We start from the raw sequence: 15,692 nt of genomic DNA, 5'->3' as shown, positions 1-15,692 counted from the left end.
ACACAGCAAAGTATATCAAATAAAAATTCCTAAGCAAAAACCATATTTCTTCATCCCTTTAAGGATGGATTTGGGAGGATAAACTTTAAAGTTAGAAAAATTTTCTATTTAGAAAAAAATGAAACTTTATGATATAAATATATAGAAACAAATAAAGCAAAAGTCTTTTTGTCAGGATACGTGAAATGAGACGTATCAAACTAATCATTTCCTTTAAACTACTGTATCATAGGTCTGGGAAACATCTGAAAATGGAAGGAAAGAATAGTAAAATGAAATAATATTTCTTTACAAAGCAAATAGCTCACAGAGGTGACATCAGTCGAAAACCTAAGTTGGTTCAGGAAGACTTGAGAAATTGAAGCATAGAGCTTCAATCAGTCATTGCGAAAATTAACATGATGAGGGAAACAGTTACAGCCACAGTCTTATAAGTCTAGACTGTTCCTCAGTCTTGTTATTAGAAACTTAGAGCCTTACAATTTAGGGACCATGCAATATATAGTCAGTTACTCAATTTATCAAACAGCAGGACTGAGCAAGGCAATACAGAACATTCATTATCGTAGTCATCAAATTAAACCATGCCTTTTTGTGTCTATCACACTTTTGGTAAAAAGTTAAAGGATCCCTACCCTGCTGTCTTTAGTCCTCCTCTCTCTATCCTCCCCTCTTCCCATCAAAGAAAAGATGAATATTCTCTGCGCTAATAATGATAGGTCCCTAGCACAGGATAGCAGGACAAAATGGGACTTAAGTTATCACTGTGAATCTTTCATCTTATTGGTGAAAATACAAAATCCTGAGAGATTGTGACCACCCATAATTTTGTAGTCTCTTAGTGATAGAACCTGGACATGTATTCAAATCCGGTGCTTTTTTTTCTACAGCCAAATAACATGGAGAATATGCCTGATACTCATGAAACTAGCAAAACACTTAGAACTCAGTCTCAGATACGAGGCACTCAGAATTCGCCAGGCTTGATGAATAATATAACTGTTTTGACAGATCTATTTGAAACAGAAGCATTCTTTTTCTCATGCTCTGCTATTTAAGCAAGATGATCATTCATATGTATTTCTCTTTTATTATAGAACATCTCTTTTCATCCTAAAAATTCCATATAAATTAACTCACTGCAGTCAGGATATCTTAAGAAAAGGCTGCCGTTAGCAGCTATTTCTTTTGGCTGGAATTGTAATTCTCACAATTAAATTTGTACCTTATTTAACCATTCAGCTGTAATTTGGAGATGATTTCTTCTAGCCAATTTTCATGGAAAATTCTGTTACAAGTTTTGCAGGTAGAAGGCAGCCAATAACTGTTTTACTTGTATGAATTATTCAAAGTTTGGAGTTTCCACTTTTTATATTATTTACCATTTTCTGATAGTATATCACATACGTCATTGTTTGTTTACTATCCATTTCTTCAGTAAAAGTTAACCTTTGTAAAGGGAAGGAATATTTTCTTTTCTTACTTAAAAAAAATTTTTTTTGTTTCATTATTACCTTGCACAGTCCTTACTCCATAGAAAGTACACTACATATTTTCATTGACTCCCTAAAGAAAAGACTAGAAATGCTATATCTACCTATGTTGCATTTTATCTACACCATTTTTCAAAGTGAAGTATTCTGTGTTTCACTTGGGACACCAGGATTTTCAGACATTCAATATGTTACACACAGTGGGAAATTTAACCTCTAAAAGCTTCCCTGCAAATTGTTCCCAAGAAATTTTCTGTGAAGGAAACTCAATGAAGAACATATTCCTACTGTGAGATATTTAATTTAAATGGATACAGGGAGGGTCATTTTATACTTAATATCAATTACTGTGTCAAAATTATTTTTATTCAAAAATACATTTACCGACTATCTAAACCTTCCTACATTTACAGACTATCTAAATCTTTCTTCTAACTTAAACAAGATCAGACATTATTTCAGATTAAGGCAAATGTACTCAATTTTAAAGTTCACTTTAGAAGGGTTTTTATATTAGTAATATTGTAAACATCAAATCTTGTTCCTAAGAACTTTTGTTATTGTCAGTACTTACAGTATTTGTAAACTTTAAAAGGCATATCTATCTTGACTCAGGCACTTTTTTCCCCCTGCCTTTTCCTCATTTTACAGTCTCTCCAGCTATTTTGACAGCTGTCCCAAACTGATCTTCTGAGATAGTGAATCGTTAAATTTGTCACATATTTTCTAATTACTAGTGCTGACATGGATATGATACCAGAGAGGTTTAAAATGATGAGCTAAACTGATAAAATGCAATTTCTCAGCAAACCACAGTAGGATAGAAGGAAGAATAATTAAAATTAAAATTTTAACTATGGCTACCATAACAGGAGGAAAGGAAAAAAGGTTTTTGTTTTTGTTTTGCTTTGAAGTTTTCCACTTTACCATGATATGCTGCCGATCCAAAACCAATTTCTTTGTTTTGGAAAGAACAGAGATAGGAAGATGTCCTATTGTTTAATTTCCTATTATTCTGATATACTATACAATTTCAAAGATAAACTTAAAGGGATGTATTTTTTAAAATGGTTATGGTTCCTTAATCACTGCAGATGGTGATTGCAACAATGAAATTAAAAGACACTTACTCCTTGGAAGGAAAGTTATGACCAACCTAGACAGCATATTAAAAAGCAGAGACATTACTTTGCCAACAAATGTCCGTCTAGGCAAGGCTATGGTTGGACTATAAGGAAAGCTGAGCACCGAAGAATTGATGCTTTTGAACTGTGGTGTTGGAGAAGACTCTTGAGAGTCCCTTGGACTATACGGAGATCCAACCAGTCCATCCTAAAGGAAATTAGTTCTGAATATTCATTGGAAGGACTGATGCTGAAGCTGAAGCTCCAGTACTTTGGCCACTTGGTGCAAAGAGCTGACCCATTGGAAAAGACCTTGATGCTAGGAAAGACTGAGGGCAGGAGGAGAAGGGGACAACAGAAGATGAGATGGTTGGATGGCATCACTGACTTGATGGACATGGGCTTGGTGGGCTCTAGCAGTTGGTGATGGACAGGGAGGCCTGGTGTGCTGCGGTTCATGGGGTTGCAAAGAGTCAGACATGACTGAGCAACTGAACTGAACTAATGGTTACTTTATGTACAGTTCACACTAATTCTTCAGAGTGATTTGTACTTTTAGAAGGTGTATTTGTTAAGAGGACTTTGCAGGTGGCTCAGCAGTAAAGAATCCACCTGCCAATGCAGAAGACACAGGTTCCATCCAGGAAGACCCCCTGGAGAAGGAAATGGCAACCCACTCCAGTATTCTTGCCTGGGAAATCCCATGAACAGAGGAACCTGGTGGTCTACAGTCCATGGGGTCACAAAAGAGCCAGAAATGACTTTCCGACTAAACAGCAACAACAAATATGTTAAGAAAATTAAAACATTAAAATGATTATTTGCATAGGGCTAATGAGACACTTTGAAAGTCTTTAGAAGACTCCCTTCTCCAGGGGATCTCTCAACCCAGGGATTGAACCCAGATCTTCTACACTGCAGTTGGATTCTTTACCAGCTGAGCCACCAGAAGACAAACATCCTCCCCCCAAAAAAAATCCAAAACAACCCAGAGAATCAGTCATTTCAGGTTTCAGAATTATTAAAATCTATAATTCTCAAACCTAAAGTTACATTTCACAGGTGGCATTTGGAGGCAGGTCCACCACAGCTTGTGAAATCTTCATTTAGCTTTGGGGATTAGATCTTGGCGCTACAATGGTCAGAACCTGTTTTAAACATTCCTGCGTCCCCAACTATAATGAATATTCTTTTCTGAGCAACACAATTCCATGGTAGCAACACGTTTGCATTATAGTTTTCTATAGTATCACATTTACCCAGGACCCACGGTAATATCATCCACTCGACGATGGTTGGTGGTGGACCTTGCCTGTTCAAGTCTGACCTGTCGATGTGCTGAGAGGCAAGCAGGAGCAGGAACAGAAAAGTCAAATAGGACGCTGTGTGGCAGATGAACTTGATAAACGGCTTTCGGATGAAGAGTCCGAGGGGGCTTTTGGGAGCTATAAGGTAGCACACAGAGAAGACGGGGAAAAGGAGTCCTACTATGAAACACGTCACCATCTTCACGGCCCAGTGACGTCGCCTCCAGCCGGGGAACTCGTCGTACCAGCGAGACGCCAGCAGTTGTTGACAGTTGGGCTGAGCCACGAACTACAGGGAAAAGGAGAGGAGAAAGGGAGAGTCAGGGTTAGGGGCAGGGCTCCAGCCCATCGGCAGGAAACCAGTCAAGTCACCAGGTCTGTTCTAAACAATTGTACACTTACACCATCATGAAGGGCTTTAGGCCATTCTGAGGTCAAAGCTCACTTACTGATAATTTTATACCCAAGGCCAAGTGCTGTGTGCTTAGCCAGACACCACAGGGGTCAAAATACTTTGGCTATATCTCAGGAAGCAAAAATAGAGCCGAGGACTAATAATATCCATAGGATGTACTGATAACTGAACAAAACTGTATACAAAGATACACACATATACGTGCCTATGTAAGAATGGTCATATATGTATATGACATAAAATGAAAAATGTTATCTAGTGGTTATTTCTTGCTTTGGTGATTATTTTCCTGTTATGACATTATACTTTTTTCCCCCATTTTTACACTTGATGTATTTTCAGGATTTTCTATAATGAACACTACTGTCATATCAGAAAAAGTAAATATACTTTTAATTGGGTTGAGGCAATAAGAAAATCATATAGGAAAGGATATTAGATGACCAGGATGTAAATCATCATAGCTGAATTGGGAGGAAATAAAGCAAACACCTAACCTAAGTACAATCAATTACCACACACAAAACATTTCCCAAACATGACATTGTTTTTATCCTGCCAACATGTTTTTACATAAATCTCACTCTATTTTAATGATGAAGATAGAAGGGGTTATAAGAGGTCTGAAAATGTATTCAAGAAGGTTACATATGTATTAATAGTAAATGATGAAATGTGCAGGATAATAGTAAGTGATGTAAATTAATAGTAAATGATGAAATGTCCAGGATCTGTTTTTCTGCACGCTATCTTTCTCACTGAGACTGACAGCTAAGCATTATATAAATTCAGAGGAAATTTTTTCTTCCAGAAATTCTTTCCAGGGGTCTATGGGTGAATTTGTATAAGCAGAGAAGAAAGGGGAAGGCAAGGAATGGGGGGAGAGAGAGCAGAGATGCTTGTGAGAAAGTGTTCAGCATGTTTAAAGGATCCTCTGTGGGCACTCCCTATGGACTGTAGCCTGCCAGGCCCCTCTGTTCATGGGATTCTCCAGACAAGAATACTGGAGTGGGTTTCCATGCCCTCCTCCAGGTATCTTCCTAACCCAGGAATCTAACCCATGTCTCTTATGTGTCCTGCATTAGCAGGGTTCTTTACCACTAGCACCACCTGTGAAGTCCACTCTGGATGGCAGTAGAAGCTTTAGTTCCTTGTAAGGGACTCAAGAAAGTTCTGCTGGCATCAAAAATTAGACACACCCTAGAAGCAAAGTGAACACCTGACCCTTTCATAGGACTCTCCTCCTCCCCAATATTTCTTACTTTTCTTCTTCACTCTCGGACTTTATTGATCTCCTTTAGGAGACCCTTACTTGACCCTTACTCTTCTCTAATGGCAAGCAAGCAAACAGCCATTAGATACTCAGAAAGTGGCTTGATGATCATAAACCAAAAGCTGTTTGAAAGTGAGAGATAGGGTGACTGATTCAGTAGTTGAGATGTGCAATATGGGCTGGATGCGAAATGAGTTCTCACGCAACTGTTTCTCTTCATTTTTTTCCTAGATATCGGGTTCATCAAAGGATATAATGGGTAAAGCAACATTTATATAAATTGAATTGAATATATAATACATTCAGCAAATACAGCTAGGAAAATAAAAGTGCATTTCTTCAAGAATGAGATGCTAGGCTCTTTTCACTATTTTGTAAGCTTCAAGCTCCATAATTAGTAAAGTTAAATGTTATAATCCAAAAATAACTTCTATTAATCCATGAAATAGCTGGCTTAAAAACAAAGATCATGGCATCCAGTCCCATCACTTCATGGCAAACAGAGGGAGAAAAAATGGAAGCAGTGACAGATTTTATTTTCTTGGGCTCCAAAATGATGGCAACCAGTATGTGAAGCCATGAAATTAAAAGATGCTTGCTCCTTGGAAAAAAAAGCTATGACAAACCTAGACAGCATGTTAAAAAGTAGAGACATCACTTTGTTCAAAAAGTTTCATATAGCCAAACTATGATTTTTCCAGTAGTTATACACGGATATGAGAGTTGGACCATAAAGAAGGCTGAACATGGAAGAATTGATGCTTTTGAACTGTGGTGTTGGAGAAGACTCTTCAAAGTCCCTTGAACAGCAAGGAGATCAAACCAGTCAGTCCTAAAGGAAAGCAACCCTGAATATTCATTGGAAGGACTAAAAGGATGCTAAAGCTGAAGCTCCAGTACTTTGGCCACCTGGTGTGAAGAGACAACTCATTGGAAAGGACCCTGATGCTGGGAAAGACTGAAGGCAAAAGAAGTAGGGGGGCAGAGGGTGAGATGATTAGATAATATCACTGACTCAATGGACATGGATTTGAGCAAACTCCGGGAGATGGTGAACGACAGAGGAACCTGGCGTGCTGCAGTCCATGGGCTGAAGAGTCGGACACGACTTAGTGAATGAACAACAACACATTCCTTGTTCATTATTTTCATCTGAGTTAAGTGTTTGAAAGTCAAATAGAGCTTTACTTGAATATCTCCAGAGGACTGGCAAACAGAGATATAGGTATTAACAAGTATCAGTTTGGGTTAGTTTCCCTTCCCCACCTCCAATACACACACATAATCCTTCATGTCAGCGTTTTATAAACAAAGCATAGCTTATCAACTATTTTCTCATATAATCTATTTTCTACAGTGTCTTTCATTAGAATTTAACACAGTTGAAAGACCATGATAGAAGGGAGTTAGTGAAAAGTATGGAAAAATGCAAGATATAATGAGCAGTTGCTATCACCTCATTAATTCTCAGAAATTGAAGGAACACGTAAGGGTTTAAGCATGAACAACACATGTCATACAGGCAGAAAAAGTAAAAGAAAGATATATACTTTGTTCAACAGGGTCTTGTGAAATCTAGGACTCACATACTTGTTCCTTCTTGGCCCAAATTTTATTAGAACATGAGACACCCCAGGGCAATTGAGCAAATAACTTTATTGGGAGCATTTAAGGTTTGCTCGGGGCAGGAGGAGAAGGGGATGACAGAGGATGAGATGGCTGGATGGCATCACCGACTCCATAGGCATGAGTTTGAGTAAACTCCAGGAGTTGGTGATGGACAGGGAGGCCTGGCGTGCTGCGATTCATGGGGTCGCAAAGAGTTGGACACGACTGAGCAACTGAACTGGACTGAACTGAAGGTTTGCTTGGATAAATATTTCATTGCCTAATACATAAAAACAGACTGTGTTAAATAACCTAGAAAACGCAAATCATTTAATTTTTTATAGAACACCTGTCATTGTCAGGTGCTAGGTTAGCCTTAATCTTTACTAGTGCTTCTTCTTAAAAGATGTTTCTTAACACCATACACAAAAATAAACTCAAAATGGATTAAAGATCTAAATGTAAGACCAGAAACTATAAAACTCCTAGAGGAGAACATAGGCAAAACACTCTCTGACATAAATCACAGCAGGATCCTCTATGACCCACCTCCCAGAATATTAGAAACAAAAGCAAAAATAAACAAATGGGACCTAATGAAACTTAAAAGCTTTTGCACAACAAAGGAAACTATAAGCAAGGTGAAAAGACAGCCTTCAGAATGGGAGAAAATAATAGCAAATGAAGAAACAGACAAAGGATTATTCTCAAAAATATACAAGCAACTCTTGCAGCTCAATTCCAGAAAAACAAATGACCCAATCAAAAAATGGGCCAAAGAACTAAACAGACATTTCTCCAAAGAAGACATACAGATGGCTAACAAACACATGAAAAGATGCTCAACATCACTCATTATCAGAGAAATGCAAATCAAAACCACAATGAGGTACCATTACACGCCAGTCAGGATGGCTGCTATCCAAAAGTCTACAAGCAATAAATGCTGGAGAGGGTGTGGAGAAAAGGGAACCCTCTTACACTGTTGGTGGGAATGCAAACTAGTATAGCCGCTATGGAGAACAGTGTGGAGATTTCTTAAAAAACTGGAAATAGAACTGCCATATGACCCAGCAATCCCACTTCTGGGCATACACACTGAGGAAACCAGATCTGAAAGAGACACGTGCACCCCAATGTTCATCGCAGCACTGTTTATAATAGCCAGGACATGGAAGCAACCTAGATGCCCATCAGCAGATGAATGGATAAGGAAGCTGTGGTACATATACACCATGGAATATTACTCAGCCGTTAAAAAGAATTCATTTGAATCAGTTCTAATGAGATGGATGAAACTGGAGCCCCTTATACAGAGTGAAGTAAGCCAGAAAGATAAACATCAATGTAGTATACTAACGCATATATATGGAATTTAGAAAGATGGTAATGATAACCCTATATGCAAAACAGAAAAAAGAGACACAGATGAACAGAACAGACTTTTGGACTCTGTGGGAGAAGGCGAGGGTGGGATGTTTCAAGAGAACAGCATCGAAACATGTATGTTATCTAAGGTGAAACAGATCACCAGCCCAGGTGGGATGCATGAGACAAGGGCTTGGGCCTGGTGCACTGGGAAGACCCAGAGGGAGCAGGTAGAGAGGGAGGTGGGAGGGGGGATTGGGATGGGGAATACGTGTAAATCTATGGCTGATTCAAGTCAATGTATGACAAAAACCACTACAATATTGTAAAGTAATTAGCCTCCAACTAATAAAAATAAATGAAAAAAAAAAAAAGATGTTTCTTTAATTATTGGAAAGTACGTATCTGTGCTTAGTAAATGAATAGTGTGCTCAACTTTTTTTTACTAAACACTGACACAGTGAGGTTTACAGAGAGGTAAAGAACAGAGACAGGACAATATAAGAAGAGTAGGAGTGAGTCTATGTAATCCACCTTTCCCAAGATGTGGATGTCATTTGGCTACTAATTTGTTCTAATCTTAGGATTGAAACAAGCACAGCAGTATTCCTAAGAATCTCTGTGAATCTAAATATTCTCATAATGATCTGACACCCTCTTTCTTCTACACTTGTTTGTTGCATGTCTACACTAGGATTTTCCAAATTACACCCCACTGATATAATAGACTTTTCCATGAAAAATGTTACCAACTTAAATATTAAGAGAATTAAAATTTTATATCGCAAAAACTTTCACTGTACTTAATTGCTAAGTGGATTAAAAGACATCATCTCTCTCATGTCCCCATATCCCTTTCTTCCTTCTTTCCTTCTGTTCTTTGCTTCCTTCCCAGATGCTTCCTTCTTCCCACTTTTTCTTTGTCCCCTCCTTCCTGTTTTTCTTTCTCTCTTTCTCCCCAACCCCTTGTCTCTTGGTTTCCTTGGGTTATTTGAGACTACTCAGCTTTATGCCCCAAATGGTGCTAGTGGTAAAGAACCTGCCTGCCAGTGCAGGAGACATAAGAGGCCGGGGTTCAATCCCTGGGTGGCGAAGATCTCCTGGAGGGCACGGCAACCCACTCCAGTATTCTTGCCTGGGAAACCCCAGGGACAGAGGATTCTGGTGGGCTTTGGTCCACAGGGTCACAAAGAGTCAGCTACAGCTGAAGTGACATAGCATCACAGCTTTATGCCAACCCCATTTGAAGGACACTCTCAGAGGGGGCCACTCCATCTCTGTGACACCTGCCACTGGTCCAGTCCAGCAAAGCCTCTCCAGGTGGACCCTCGCATTGCCTGCTGGGAGTGTACAGATCCTGCTCCTCTACTCCATCTTTCTACTGCACAGTGAATAATGGGAACCAACATCTCAGCACCATCCCGGGGCTGGGGGTGGTAGGGTGTCTTTGAAACCCACAATGTTACAACCCCTTCTCACTCTACAATTGTTGGCCAAGACTTAAGCAATTCTATCATGTTAAAATTCATATTAAAATAGACATTCAAATTCATATTTGTGCCATGAATTTATAAAAGACACACTAAAAAAGAAAGTATCTCCTATCCCTCTCTTGTTATAACTTTTTAAAAAAAGTTAAAAAAATCCCTAATCTCATGATTATTTATAAAATTGTTGAACCACAGTATTTTAAATATTGAAGAAACTGTGAAGATTACTGAATCCTACCTTATTTATACAAATAAAGTGAATTCCAGTATCAATGATTTAACAACAACTCTACAAGGGACTTCCCTGTTGGTCCAGTGGTTAAGACTCTGTGCTTCTACTGCAAGGAGCAGAGGTTCCATCCCTGGTCAGGGAACTAAGATCCCACATGGTGCAAGGCACAGTGCATCCCACTTCCCCCAAAATAGCCTGTGGTTAAAAGAATAAAAACCACCACTCAAAATACTAAAACAACAACAGGCCAAAAAGGAAACAAATAAAAAATGATGAGAGAAGACAAAGCTTCACAGACAAACAAATACACAGAAACTCAAACAACCAAGAAATCTCACTATTATTGGAGAAAAATTAAAACATTAATTGAGTATGGACAAAACAAATAGAAACAATTTCAAAAATTAATAGAGTTCTGATAATTAAAATAAATATGCATCAGATTTGCTATTTATTCTTTCTTTATCTTTTTGGTTTTCAATATATTTTTTCATTTTAAAACGTGTCCAAAGTTCAGACATTGACCCAATTCTCCTAACAAGCAAAATCTAGATTCTGGAAACAACCAACCTGGCAGCTTAATGCATCTTAACGCAGTCAGGTAGCTACATGGGAGTTTCAATTGGCTGTTGGACAATTATAAAGAGAGTTGAAACTTTTGGGTTGAATGAATTACAGTGATTTATGTAAGGGCTTAAAAGGCTCACAGATTCATATACACACCAGTTTCCCCTGAGTCTTACAATTTATTTCTTAGAATTTCACAAATAATCTATATCCTTTGGAGTTTTATTTCCTCCGTGGAGAGGAATGTTTTATTTCCTCTGCCCAGGAATATTTTTCGACAACTCATTTTCTAAAGTTGATAACAAGGCTTAAGAATGCTTTGTAGGCAGAAAGCTTCAGGAAATTATTTTCTTCATAGTTGAAAATCCTTTCTTTCTTTTACTTCTGCCCTTTGGTCCCTTCATAACTGCCAATGACCCTTAACTGTCTGAGCCTTTTTCTGTTTCTAGAGACAGCTTGAGTTGTGTTCCTAATTAAAACAATTCTCCAGTCTCCCCAAGCATGCTCATAACTAATCACCCTCCTACTTCATTATTCAAAGCATCCTTTTCACCTGGTCCTCCCTAGTTTGAGTCAACCATATTATGCATCATCTATGAGTTGGACATTGGGTAAACAAGTGTGAGAGGACCAAGATCTTTAAGAACCACATACATCTGTCTTATAGGATCTCAAAATATGCTGGGGACTGACCACGTGACTGGATAACTTAATAAAGAGCATTGTATGACTTGTGAGAAAAGAGACTGAATGCATAGGAGGAATTATGTCTAACGTGAAATAGGGGAAATTGAAGGACAGAGGTAGACTTGATTAGTCAAGCCTGAGATAATAGACTTTGGGGGGGGGTGTGTGCAGTTTTCAAAAGATTCATTAAAAATGCAATAGTGCATGGGTTAAAGTCAGGTGGTGTCATCTTTTTCTCTTGTACCACTGTGGCTACAGATTTAACTTCATTTACAGATGACCTGCATCCATGAAATTAAAAGACACTTGCTCCTTGAAAAAAAAGTTATGACCAACCTAGACAACATACTAAAAAGCAGAGACATTACTTTGCTAACAAAGGTCCATCTAGTCAAAGCTTTTGTTTTTTCAGTAGTTGTGTATGGATGTGAGAGTTGGACTATAAAGAAAGCTGAGTGCCGAAGAATTGATGTTTTTGAATTGTAATGCTGGAGAAGACTCTTGAGAGTCCCTTGGACTACAAGGAGATCCAACCAGTCCATCCTAAAGGAAATCAGTCCTGAATATTCATTGGAAGGACTGATGTTGAGGCTGAAACTCCAATACTTTGGCCACCTGATGCGAAGAACTGACTCATTAGAAAAGACCCTGATGTTGGGAAAGATTGAAGGTGGGAGGAGAAGGGGACGACAGAGGATGAGATGCTTGGATGGCATCACCGACTCAATGGACATGAGTTTGAGTAAACTCCAGGATTGTGATGGACAGGGAAGCCTGGTGTGCTGCAGTCCATGGGGTGGTAGAATGAGACATGACTGAGCTACTGAACTAAACTGAACAGATGACCTCAAAAATCTACTTTAGAGCTCTTCATGAATGTGAAGCTCAAGCCCAGAGGCCCTCCTCATTTCCTTGATATAACCTGACATCTAGTTTCTAATAATCTGACGTTTGGTGATAAGTCTCTGTTTTCCTGATCCAGATATTTCATAATTTGATTCATATTTTACATGAATGATAAAAATTAAATAAACAATTTAGGCTGAGTTGGGAGAGCAGAAGAGTAAGAAAATGGAAAGATGTGAAAGATTGTTTTGCAGATTGGCTGTGTTTCCTTGGAGGTAACCTGGTTGGGCTAACTCCAGGATACTATGCAAGGTTTAAAAAGCATCAAAGAAGCAAAATAGTAGTTGCGTAAAGTGGGGCAATGAATTTTGATAGGCACAGCTTGGTAGGTGGATAATTTTAGTTCAGATTTAGAGAATATCATGTTAAAAACTAGAGGATGGAGATAAGTATGTTCAGATGAGCCACCTCATATTCTAGAAGGTTATATTCAATGATGAATATGCTGGAGATGGAGTATAAAAGGATATTTCAGCCATAGTTTAGGATACAGACAAAAATGTTTACTGAAGCAATTTCTCCAGTCTAGGTCCTTGCTGCTCAGTGGAGGCTGAGGACAGTAACACGAGGGATGACTGTACTATCACTTACAGTCTTATACACAAATACATGATATTTATTCACTTTCATTGTATTACAGAGTATTGCAATTATGCCAATTTTTATATGTGTTCCTATTATATAAACTAAGTTTAATGAAGTGACAAAATAAGGACTTTTAAAAAAGATTTCTATACAAAACTTATACTCACAAGATAATTAAAGCATGCATGCATGCAGGCTGTTGCTTTAGTTGTATCCAACCCTTTGTGATCCTATGAACCCTAGCCCGCCAGGCTCCTCTATCCATGGGATTCTCCAGGCAAGAATACTGGAATGGGTTGCCATGTCGTCCTCCAGGGGATCTTCCCAACCATGGATTGAACCCACGTCTCTTACATCTCCTGTATTGGCAGGTGGGTTCCTTACCACTAGGGCCATCTAGGAAGCCCCTAATTTGAGCACAGGGAATACCAATAAAATAACTAGTTGACTAATTGAATTTTTATCAGCTTCGTCAAAAAAAGTAAAAAAGTCAATGAAGAATTAATTATATCTGAGAAGACATTGGCTAAGAAGCCTGAGATTAGTTAAGACTGATAAACTTCAAGCTGTATCCCCCACAGGACACTGGTCAACAACCTCCTGGCTTTGTCAAGTTCAAAAAAATCTCTCCAGTCATCAAATCACCTGATAATTTGTTTGCACATGCATGTCAAATTCAGGTTTGCAGACTGGAATTCAATGAATAACTCAGAACATTATTACGAGGGCACCACTTCTGATGTCTACATATCCAGAAGGGAAGATGACAACGACACTCCATCTGACAGAGCTGGTGAGGCGGGGGCAGGATTGAACTTCTTAAATCATTTCTGGGCTGAAATTCAAAATTGGTTTGGCAGCTGAGCTGGGCTGATGAGTGGGCAATAACAGGAAGTTGAAAATGCAGAGACAAAGGAAATAAGGTGGGAGGTGATAAACCCAACATTGAGTACATTAAATTATTGAACTTGACAAACAAACCAAATGAGGTTTTGGTAGTGGGAAAGCAGAATCAATAGATATTGTTAGTTCTCTGGAAATTACAAAGGGCAGAGGTCGGTAGAAATTCCACCTCTATTCATCGACAACCTCGTCAGGATGCCCATGAAGAACTGTTTTAAGCTGTCTTGGAAAACAGAGGAAAAACTGCCAGTCATTTCTAGCTGGCTACCTAGATGTTTTCATAAAAATGAAGAGAGATGTGGAGGCAAAAAATTATACAGTTATGAAGGGACCACCATTTGCCTGTTGAATCATGTAGGTGAATCATAGATGAGAATGGCCAAATGGAAAACAGGAGAAAAGTTAGATCCTGATCTTGACCAGCCATCACCGGACTGGTTTTCCACTCCGATGAGCCACTGACAGTGTCTGCACAGTGTCTGCACAGATGAGCAGCGGCTCAGAAAGGGTGGTCCCTTCTTAGTCTCCTGGAGACCAAACTGTTAGCTTATTGGGGACTAAACTGTGCTCTATTACCTTCCAAGAATCCAGGAGGGAAAAAAGTGACATGATGGGAATGAGTACTATTTGTTGTTTTGACATGAAAGGCTACAGTCACTCTTCCTTTCCCTTTTCTATCCCTTTTCACATAATTTCAAGACCAACTATTTCTTAGAAAAAAAAAAAAAGACTAAACCATGATATGTGTTGATAGAAATTTGGAGAAAATGGAGCTCTCATACATTGGCCATCAAAATATAAATGGTCAACCACTTTGGAAAACAGTTTGCAGGATTGAAAAAAAAAAAAACATACATTTACCATATGATGGGTTTATTTCAATACCAGGCATTTTCCAAGAGAAAGGAAGATGTATGGCCACACAAATACTAGCACTCAAGTGTCATAGTAGCTTTGTTTTTTAATAGCCTCAAACAAGAATAATTCAAATTTCCATCATCCAGTGGATAGATAAACAAAATATGGTATGTCCAGGCTGTAACATACAATGTGATAAATATAATTCATATGGCTGTATGTCATATATGAACGAACAATGGTAAGAGGTAAATCCTAAGAGTTCTTATCACAAAAATCTTTTTTCTATTTCTTAATTTTATACCTACTTGAGATGACAGATGTTCTCTAAACTAACTGTGAGCATCATTTCATGATGTATGTAAGTCAAATCATTATGCCATAAGGGCTTCCCAGGTGACTCAGTGGCAGAGAATCCACCTGCCAATGCAGGAGGTGCAAGGGACGCGGGTTTGACCCCTGGGTTGAGAAGATTCCCCTGGAATAGGAAGTGGGACCCATTCCAGTATTCCTGCCTGGAAAATTCCATGGACAGAGGAGCCTGGCGGGCTACATACAGTTCATGAGGTCTCAAAGAGTCGGGCACGACAGCATGCGTGCTTCACGCCACTCTCATGAGATATTATCATAACATCAGATATCATTATTTCAGGCTTACACTAGGAAAAAAAAGTGGGCTACTTTTTGCTAAAACCTATAGCTTCTGGGTTCTTTCTCCATCTAACCTATGTACCATTTTCCTGAGATGATGGGCCTTGTAAAATGCAAATTGAACTGTGTCTCTTTCTCTATTAAAAGTCTACACAGTCTCCAGGAAAATGTCTCATGTTTATATAAAGCCTGCCAGGCCCTGAGCTCCTTTGTTATAAGGCTGCT

General features: G+C 38.7%; 1 protein-coding gene across 4 annotated transcripts in view; it reads right to left on the bottom strand.

Annotated features, from left to right (window-relative positions):
* The window catches only part of TRPC4 (transient receptor potential cation channel subfamily C member 4), a 184,855-nt gene that overhangs the window by 48,781 nt on the left and 120,382 nt on the right, over positions 1-15,692 (bottom strand). For 3 of the 4 annotated variants that reach the window (XM_043477366.1, XM_043477367.1, XM_043477365.1), the window contains exon 4: positions 3,877-4,213. The exons of the other annotated variant lie outside the window; for it this stretch is intronic. In XM_043477366.1, the coding sequence (XP_043333301.1) occupies positions 3,877-4,213 (337 nt within the window). The remainder of the gene's footprint in view (positions 1-3,876; positions 4,214-15,692) is intronic. 4 annotated transcript variants of the gene reach the window in all.

Source organism: Cervus canadensis, chromosome 9 (genome assembly GCF_019320065.1).
Source record: "Cervus canadensis isolate Bull #8, Minnesota chromosome 9, ASM1932006v1, whole genome shotgun sequence".
NCBI lineage: Eukaryota > Metazoa > Chordata > Mammalia > Artiodactyla > Cervidae > Cervus > Cervus canadensis.
This window is presented reverse-complemented; position numbering and strand designations above follow the sequence as displayed.